Here is a 10,000-nt window from a genome sequence, read left to right as displayed (position 1 = left end):
GTAGAACTCCTAGTAGAACTCCTAGTAGAATTCCTAGTAGAACTCCTAGTAGAACTCCTAGTAGAACTCCTAGTAGAACTCCTAGTTGAACTCCTAGTAGAACTCCTAGTAGAATTCCTAGTTGAACTCCTAGTAGAACTCCTAGTAGAACTCCTAGTAGAACTCCTAGTAGAACTCCTAGTTGAACTCCTAGTTGAACTCCTAGTAGAACTCCTAGTAGAACTCCTAGTAGAATTCCTAGTAGAACTCCTAGTAGAACTCCTAGTAGAACTCCTAGTAGAACTCCTAGTAGAATTCCTAGTAGAACTCCTAGTAGTACTCCTAGTAGAACTCCTAGTAGAACTCCTAGTAGAATTCCTAAGAGAACTCCTAGTAGAACTCCTAGTAGAACTCCTAGTAGAACTCCTAGTAGAACAGAAGGCTGATTTGATTTTAACAAGATCTCTTTATTGCCATGTCCACATATATGTTTCACACATGGGGATTTTAGTGGGGTGAAGGCATTAAGGTTGAGTGGGGTTAAGGCATGCGCTAATGGAGGACAGGACAGGACAGTGCAAAGACAAAATACCACAAAAAAGCAGCGCAATGTACAAATTACAGATATACTGTTAAAAAAATAAAAATAAAGAAGGAGGTACAATTCCAGTGTACGTGCTATATACAGAATGGGGTGTGGTGAGTGTTCGGTATGTACAGTTTAGCACTCTTGAGATTTATAAAAAAAATGAAAAGTGTGTTACAAATAAAATGTATTATTATTAGGGATGCACCGATGCATCGGCCGAACATCGGCATCGTGGCCGATGTTATGTCGCAACAATTACGTCTTTTTTTGTTGCAAAACGTAGCCTACCCAGCTGCAGATTCGGAGAACATCCATGACGTAACGCCACAAACGCACGTGTAGTTTGTTTTCAAATTAAAGTGAAATAAAAATCTGTTTTGGAACCAAACACTTCATTTCTTTGTTTCCCTGGCACAAAAGGGGGAAAAAAAATATAAACATCGGCCATCGGCTGGATTGTTATTTTAAACATCGGCATCGGCCCAGAATTTTGCAATCGGTGCATCCCTAATTATTATTATTATTATTATTAATATTACAGTGTGTGTGCAGAGTGTAGTGTGAATGTATAATCCCCCCCCTCCCAGCTGTGACGAGACCCAGTACGTGGCGCTGGCCCAGTCGTGTGAGAACACGGCGGTCCTGGAGCTCCAGGGGGAGGACGGCTGCCAGAAGCTGACCCAGACCAAGGGCTTCTTCCAGCCCTGCCACGGCCTGCTGGACCCCCGGCCCTTCTACCAGTCCTGCTACCTGGACGGCTGCTACAACCACCGCCAGGCCCAGGTGTGCGGCTCGCTGGCGGCCTACGCCGAGGCCTGCCGCTCCCTGGGGACCCTCACCACCAAGTGGATCACCCAGGAGAACTGCTGTAAGGCCCCCGGCACGGAGAGCCCCGGGGGGGGGCGGGGGGGAGGAGGGAGGGGGAGGGGGAGGGGGAGTGGAGGAGAGAGGAGGGGTGGGGTGAAGGGGAGCGGAGGAGAGGAGCGAGGGCAAAGGTCAATGTAGGGGATGGAGAGCGAGCTCAGAGCCGTACTTTAGACGACCTACTATCTTTTACTCGGGAAAATGGCGGCTATCTTTGAATACTGGATCCGTGTCTTAGATTCGAACCCGCAAAGAGCTGTAGCTTCAGAGTGGATGTGGGAGAGGTCGAGGTGAGGAGGTCGCGGGTTCAAACGGGTCTCGTCTTCAATGTAAAAACGCCATTAAAATACCGGCGATCGACTCGGGTCGATCGGGTCGATCGGGTCCGTCCGTCGGCGTGTGATGTGACAGCTAACATTGCGTGCCGGCCTGTCTGTAGCAGAATGGATCTACGACCCGTGCGCCGGAGAGATCTGCACCAACAACACCTGCGAGCAGGAGAACGGCGGAGACCTGTGTGGCTGTCCGGAGCTGCCCAGCGCCCCCGTGGGTGAGTGAGGGCCCAGGGGCCCAAGAGCTCAGGGGGCCCTTTCTTTTATTGTTATCAAGATTTTTTAATTTATTTTAATTTTATAGTTTCAGCGTCCAAATCATAAAGTGAGGCTTATCACAGCACACATAGAAACAGAGACAACAACACACACACACACACACACACACACACACAGAAAAGCAAACTTTTCTGTGTGTTTCTGGGGGGCCCTTTCTTGTGGCATAGTCAAAGGGCTTAGTCATTCACGTCAATAACAAGTCACAAGAAAGAAACGATCGTGTTACTTTTTAAATGAGTGTTTATCTGTAGTACTTTAGAGGGGCTGAGTGCTCCATACAATGTGGGACCTTCAACTGTTTTGGGCCCATAGTTGAGAAATCCAAAAAGGAAGTCCTCCCCACTAGGTCTCTCGAGTCAAAATGGAGCTGGGTAAAGCTGCTTTTATTCTGAGATTTCTCTTATCCTCAAATTGGATTTGGATGCCGTCTCATTGGGCAAATTCCAAAAAGCGCTAAATGAAATGGGGGGGGGGGGGGGGCTTTACGTGTCTGTGCCCAGGGGCCCATCATTTCACAATCCGTCTATGGTTCAGACACGTTAAAGTAGGGGGCGGCTGTAGCTCAGGAGATAGAGCGGGTCGTCCGATGATCGTAGGGTCAGCGGTTCGAATCTCAGCTCCTCCTGATGACATGGGCGTCCTTGGGTGTCACTTGAAGTGTCCTTGGGCAAGACACTCAACCCCAAATTGCTCCCAATGATCAGGCTAGCACCTTGCATGGCAGCTGCCATCATTGGTGTGTGTATGCGTGGGTGAATGAGAAGCCTTCGTTGTAAAGCGCTTTGAATAAAAGCACTATACAAATGCAGTCCATTTTACCAAAAGACATTCGGTACACGCCATTTAAATTCTACAAACTACTTTTCAGCTTTTCTGTCCGTGTGGGGCTTGAACCGGTAGAGACAGCTGATGCCAGTGGGGGCTGTTTACCACGGATGAATTTCTCTTCTGAACACCCTTTTCATCCATTTTCCAAACCAGGGTTAGGGTTAATCGAACCAGGGTTAGGGTTAATCAAACCAGGGTTAGGGTTAATCAAACCAGGGTTAGGGTTAATCGAACCAGGGGCACCACACTAGTCATGCAACCGCATCTTCAGTACAGTCTAAGAACATGTCTGTTCTGCTGCCCACGTCTGAAGAACAGCTTTGCTCGAATCATCAAACACAAATTAAATCCGCTATAGGCTACGGGAGATACAGTGTGCAGATTATTTTTCTTCTTTAATTTCTTCATGTTGTGTTTTTAATCCAGCGCCTGACCTTAATTTGTGGACGTGCACGACTTTTCCCTCTACTTTGTTCTGCTGCTCACCCCCCCCCTAACCCTAACCCTGACCCCCCGCAGGGGAGGATGACATCATCCAGGCGGAGGTGACGTGCAAACACGCCAAAATGGAGGTGTCCATCTCCAAGTGTAAGCTCTTCCAGCTGGGCTTCGAGAGGGAGGACGTGAGGATCAACGACCAGCACTGCCCCGGCATCGAGGGAGAAGACTTCATCTCCTTCCACATCAACAACACCAAGGGCCACTGTGGATCCATCGTACAGGTGTGGGGGTGCCTGGGAAACGGGGCGATTAGCAAACATGGCTTCCGCTTACCGGGTAGCTCCTAGGATCCAGGAGAACTCTTACTGAGGAGGAACAACATTAGTGCTGTAGTCTTTTTACTTGGGGTAGAGGCTAGTTCCCATAAACGCAGAGACCGTTTAGGGTTAAGTTAGGGGTTAGGGTTAGTGTTAGGTTTAGGGTTGGGGTTAGGATTTGACTGGTCTCTGTGTTAATGGGAACTAACCACTACCTTTTACTTAAGAGGTAGATTCGCCTAGATATTTTTTTCCCACTCTAACTGCACTCTAATCACAATGTCTATCACTGCATCTCTGTCTCCTCTAAACGCCTGTCCTCTCTCTAACAGTCCAACGGAACACATATCATGTACAAAAACACGGTTTGGATCGAGAGCGTCAACAACACCGGCAACGTCATCACCAGGGACAAGACCATCAACGTGGAGTTCTCCTGCGCCTACGAGCTGGACCTCAAAATCTCCCTGGAGACCGTGCTCAAGCCTATCCTCAGGTCTGGCCGACTGGACCATAACTTAGCTGAATGGAAATGAAACGGTTGTGACTTTCTTCACTACACACGTTGTCGAAATGTATCTTTAGAGGAAGGTGAAGAGAAGGTAGTCTTGAATACTTTATGTTCAGTAAAGATACCCAACACTGAACTGTGTTTCTCAATCATCCCTCCCCTCTCCTTCTCTTTATTCTCCTCTCTCCCTCTCTCTTCTCCACCTCCCTCTCCTGTCCCCCTCCCTCTTTTCTCTCTCTCCCTCTCTCCTCTCCCCATCCCTCTCTCCCCCATTTCTCTACCCCTCCCTCTCTCTCTGCCTCTCATCTCTTTCTCCCTTTCCTCTCTCCTCTCCACCTCTCCCTCTCCTTTCTCTCCCCATCTCCTCCCTCTCCCCCTCTCCTCTCCACCTCCCTCCTCTCTCTCTCCCCCTCTCCTATCCTCTCCACCTCCCTCCCTCCCTGTCCACTCTCCCCCTCTCCTCCCCCCTTCCTCTCCTCTCTCTCCCCCTCTCCTCTCCACCTCCGTCCTCTCTCTCTCCCACTCTCCTATCCTCTCCACCTCCCTCCCTCCCTCTCCACTCTCCCCCTCTCCTCCCCCCTTCCTCTCCTCTCTCTCCCCATCTCCTCTCCACCTCCCTCCTCTCTCTCTCCCTCTCTCCTATCCTCTCCACCTCCCTCCCTCCCTCTCCACTCTCCCCCTCTCCTCCCCCCTTCCTCTCCTCTCTCTCCCCATCTCCTCTCCACCTCCCTCCCCTCTCTCTCTCTCTCTCTCTCTCTCTCTCTCTCTCTCTCCCCCCTCCTTCTCTCTCCTCCTCCTCCAGTGTGATCAACCTCACCCTGCCCACCCAGGAGGGGAACTTCATCACCAAGATGGCGCTGTACAAGAACTCTTCGTACCGCCAGCCGTACCGCGAGGGCGAGGTGGTCCTGAGCACGCGCGACGTCCTCTTCGTGGGGGTGTTCGTGGAGGGGGCGGACGAGAACCAGCTGATCCTCATAGTCAACATGTGCTGGGCCACGCCCTCTCGCTATAGCAGCGACCGCCTGCGCTACATCATCATAGAGCGAGGGTAGGCTTGGGAGGCGGGGCCTAAGCGGTAGCCTTCGCGCGAACGCAGAAGGGGGTCTCGAAACCCTCCGTTCGTTTTCGATTTCCACGTTATCGACTGGCGCAGGCGCCCGGACGCAGTTGGGTAGACCAGCTGTACAACCAATCACAGCAGCGAAATGTGGGTTGCTCATCGTACAAAGTGGGTACAGTCAACGTATCGAACCCGCCCTATATTAGATAAACGGTTGGGATTGGCCCGACCAATATCTGGTCTGGTGGAAATCAATTTGAACAGGTGGATGTCCAGACTGATCTGTGGAGGGAGACAGAATGTGAGGTCACGTGATCAGGCTGGGTAAGCAGGGCTGCGTTTAGGGGTTTAGGGGGCCTAGGAAGGGGGCCTACGCAGGTGTTTCTGTTATAAAGTGCACTAAAGTAGTAATACAGACACAGAGATATGGTGAAAATCACAACTGAATACTGTATACAGAGAAAAAAATAATAAATATGAAATAGCATTGTCTTCATGGCAAGAACACAAAGCTATGGTGACAAATTACAAATGAACATATTGAACCTCCCACACTCCCCCCAAAAAAATTCCCACCCACTTTTGTCTTCAGTCTCTCGTTGAGCGTTTAGCGATTGACTCGTGAGCCTAGGGGTCGTTAGCGGTCGCTCACCAGCACTGCTCTTAATTAGAGCCATCTGTGGCTCATTGCTCCGTCTCAGCTGGGCGCCACCCTAATTGGCTGATGATCACCTTAACAGACGCTCCATGCACCCTTAGTGCCCCCTAGTGGCACCACCAGGAACCATTTTTAACCAGGGAACTCATGCATGACAGAACTGTGTCTGCTTTCGGAATCGCATACTTCCATACTGTATAGTATGCCCCAATACATAGTATGCTACATGCAGTACGGCAAAAATACCAGGATGTCCTACTACATCCGGTCGTATTTTGCAGTATGCAAGCCAGCAGACTTTTCTGGCTTTTCTGTCCCACAATCCATTGCACAGACAGCTGTGGACAAATGCCACTTTATGGACAGCGACAGATGTGGCCAAATTTCATGAAGCAACGCTACGACAAAGCGGTATGTCCAAACTGTATGCATACTGCGTGCAAAGTACGTACTGTACTTTCAAGAGGCAACTAGAAACTATCTCCCTATGCATCCGTTCCCCTCAAGGTGTCCCAACATCAAGGACAACACCATCGGCATGGCAGAGAACGGCGTGTCGCTCACCTGCCGCTTCCACGTCACCGTCTTCAAGTTCATCGGGGACTACAACGAGGTGCACCTGCACTGTGACGTGTCCCTGTGCGACTCCGAAACCAACGCCTGCAAAGTGGTGAGAGCCTTTAACCGGGAGACGTAGGAGGAGGATCTCACGCTCGGGTTCCACCCCCCCCCCCCCCCCCGAGACTCACTTGAGCTGTTTGAAACGCTCCGTCCAAAGAGTTGAGAATGTCCCCTGTGTGTCTTTTTCTCCATTTGTTCTATAGAACTGTCCGCACAACAGGAGAATGTATTCAGATCCCAGCCTACACAAGGAGCACATCCTGTCTGTGGGTCCCATCAGGAGAAGAGGTAAAGGTGTGTGTGTGTGTGTGCGTGTGTGTGTGTGTGTGTGTGTGTGTGTGTGTGTGTGTGTATCAAGAAGATGGCTGCCACGTCCTGGCTCCAGGTGCAAGTAAGAGTGCCCTTTCCAAACAACATGACAGCAGTATAATTTTATTTTGGCCCTGCTGCAATGTATTTTTAAAATGCGGACCTAAATAAAGAATTGAAATGTGTGTCTATAGTCGGACTAATGTGTGTTTCCTGTAGAGTCAGACTGGTGTGAGCTGGGTAATGGAGGCTGTGTGTGTTTCCTGTAGAGTCAGACTGGTGTGAGCTGGGTAATGGAGGCTGTGTGTGTTTCCTGTAGAGTCAGACTGGTGTGAGCTGGGTAATGGAGGCTGTGTGTGTTTCCTGTAGAGTCAGACTGGTGTGAGCTGGGTAATGGAGGCTGTGTGTGTTTCCTGTAGAGTCAGACTGGTGTGTGCTGGGTAATGGAGGCTGTGTGTGTTTCCTGTAGAGTCAGACTGGTGTGAGCTGGGTAATGGAGGCTGTGTGTGTTTCCTGTAGAGTCCGACTGGTGTGAGCTGGGTAATGGAGGCTGTGTGTGTTTCCTGTAGAGTCAGACTGGTGTGAGCTGGGTAATGGAGGCTGTGTGTGTTTCCTGTAGAGTCAGACTGGTGCGAGCTGGGTAATGGAGGCTGTGAGCAGATCTGTACCAGCATGCTGACCGGGTCTGTGTGCAGCTGTGTGACGGGGACGCTGCAGAGAGATGGAAAGAGCTGTCGGGGTGAGAACCTTACACACACACACACACACACACACGTATACACGCATACACACACACACACACATGCACGCATACACACACACACACACACACACACACATGCATACACACACATGCACACATACGCACACACACACACACGCATACACACACATGCACGCATACACACACACACACACACACACGCATACACACACATGCACGCATACACACACATGCCCGCATACACACACACACACACACACACAAACAGACGCATACACATTACACACACACAGACACACACACACACAAAGCACTATCCCACCCACACACACACACACTCACACAAACAAAGACACACACACACACACACACAAAATACTCTCCCACACATATAAACACACACATACACACACAGAGGCATATGCACATATTTACTAAATACACATTATCCAGGGCCGTTTTTTAAATACTCCCTTGAGGACCTTTGTCCAATGTTTGAATAGGACACCAGCCTTCAGCGTTCCAAGGATGATGAGATATTTAAACAGTCGCGCAGAGCATGTGACTTCCTCGCTGTTGCTCGGCGTTCTAGCCTACTTCTCTGTAACTGTAAACCGATATGACGCACGTGTATTCTTCAGGCAGCGCTCTTGTTCACTACCTGACTCGAGAATAGCTGCAAGGCAACAAAGGGAGAGCATCCCTCTGCCCACCATAACGGTGCGCTGCGACGAACCCAGCCTGGTCAACAGGAAGAGGACTTTACAAATGAGGCCCTTATGTGACAGAACGACCAGAACGTTCTGTTTTTGTGTTCCAACCGCTGGCTGTCGACTGTATCTCTCCATTCAGTCCTTGAGACTAAGAAAGTGGATCACATCACTCCAGTTCTGAGGTCTTTACACTGGCTTCCTGTCTGTCAAAGACTTGGCTTTAAAATACTGCTGTTGGTTTATAAAGCACTGAATGGTTTAGGGCCAAAATATATTTCTGATCTGCTGCTACGTTATGAACCATCCAGACCTCTGAGGTCATCTGGCACAGGCCTGCTTTCCGTCCCCAGAGTTAAAACAAAACATGGAGAAGCAGCGTTCAGTTTTTATGCTCCACATATCCGGAACAAACTTCCAGAAAACTGCAGGTCTGCTGTAACTCTCTGTTCTTTTAAATCAAGACTGAAGGCTTCTTTTTGCCGCTGCTTTTTATTAAATCAAATAATTATTTATTCATACACTGCACTGTAACTTTTATTCCTGTATTTTATTTTTCCTGCATTTTGTTTTAAATGTCCCTTTTTTGCATTTCGTTTTATATAACCTTTTATGTGTTGCACTTTGTCTTGATGCTTTTAATGTCTCATGTAAAGCACTTCCAATTGCCTTGTTTCTGAAATGTGCTACACAAATAAACTTGCCTTGCACACACACACATGCACGCATACACACACACACACACACACATGCATACACACACATGCACGCATACGCACACACACACACACACACACTTGCCTTGCCTTATCTATCACCCTTAAAAAATGCTTTTATCTTAAAGTCTAAAATTCTAGGATGTATTTTTTGCACACTCAAAAGAGTCCTTTCTTCCCACAGCTGTGAGCTCCGGCAGGGACGTCCGACCCTCGGTCCTCCGTCCGGCTCTGAGCGTCGTGGTCTCTCTGCTCCTGGCTCACACACACGTCTCCCTCTGCTCCTAACCCCCGGGGGGGGGGGACAGACGACGGCAGGAGAGACAGGAAGAGAGACCGCGCAAACAGACGGGGGAAAGGAGCGAGCGTTTGCAGAGTAGAAATCAATATTGGTTCTGGAGGAGCTGACAGCACGTTCCCTTTTTTTTGCTCACTTTCAAAAGGACTGCCTCAGCAACCACGTACGGTTTTGGATGCCCTTAACAACAACAACATCAACAACAACAACAACAACAACATCAACAACTGACAACGGTGGAAAAGCCCCCAAAAGACAATTTTTACTCATGTAGAACTTAGCCATACAGATGAGCAATTGTATATTCCATTAAACAAACAGATGTAGTATTATAATTATAGATACAGAGTACATTTCTGTTGAGATGCAAGGCCATAGTTTGTCCTACGTTGATCTTTGATGGAAAAGCTGATCTTTTGTATGAAATTATTTATATGTGATGTCAGAGACCATTGTGAATTCATCTTTTCTCCCCTCATGATGGAATAGCAGGTGTCTGTTTATACTGTATTACATGGAATAACCTATTTTGTATCAAACATTGTGCCCGCTGATCACTCATACACATATATTTAAATGTGCGAGATGAGCAGATATATTTAAAGATGTGTTGTTTGTTTGATGGTGATAAAAATCAATGCCCCAGTTCCTTGTTTATTTTGTACTCAGTTCACAATTTCCCAGACCTACAGGAGAATAAAGCTTAAGTCATTCTTATTGTTGGCTGTTGTGCACATCATGGACAGAGATACATGACTGTA

The 10,000-nt window shown here is 48.6% G+C and overlaps 1 protein-coding gene across 1 annotated transcript in view; it reads left to right on the top strand.

Moving 5' to 3' along the window:
- tecta (tectorin alpha) overlaps window positions 1-10,000 on the top strand; it is a 51,075-nt gene that overhangs the window by 36,344 nt on the left and 4,731 nt on the right. Inside the window, exons 24-28 of the mRNA XM_084448365.1 lie at window positions 1,156-1,436; window positions 1,872-1,982; window positions 3,391-3,593; window positions 3,962-4,125; window positions 4,943-5,191. Of these exons, the coding sequence (XP_084304491.1) occupies window positions 1,156-1,436; window positions 1,872-1,982; window positions 3,391-3,593; window positions 3,962-4,125; window positions 4,943-5,191 (1,008 nt within the window). The remainder of the gene's footprint in view (window positions 1-1,155; window positions 1,437-1,871; window positions 1,983-3,390; window positions 3,594-3,961; window positions 4,126-4,942; window positions 5,192-10,000) is intronic.

The sequence above is a fragment of the Borostomias antarcticus genome (assembly GCF_949987555.1).
Source record: "Borostomias antarcticus genome assembly, chromosome: 1".
NCBI lineage: Eukaryota > Metazoa > Chordata > Actinopteri > Stomiiformes > Stomiidae > Borostomias > Borostomias antarcticus.
The sequence above is the reverse complement of the archived record's forward strand: the minus strand, read 5'-3'. Positions and strand labels throughout refer to the sequence as shown.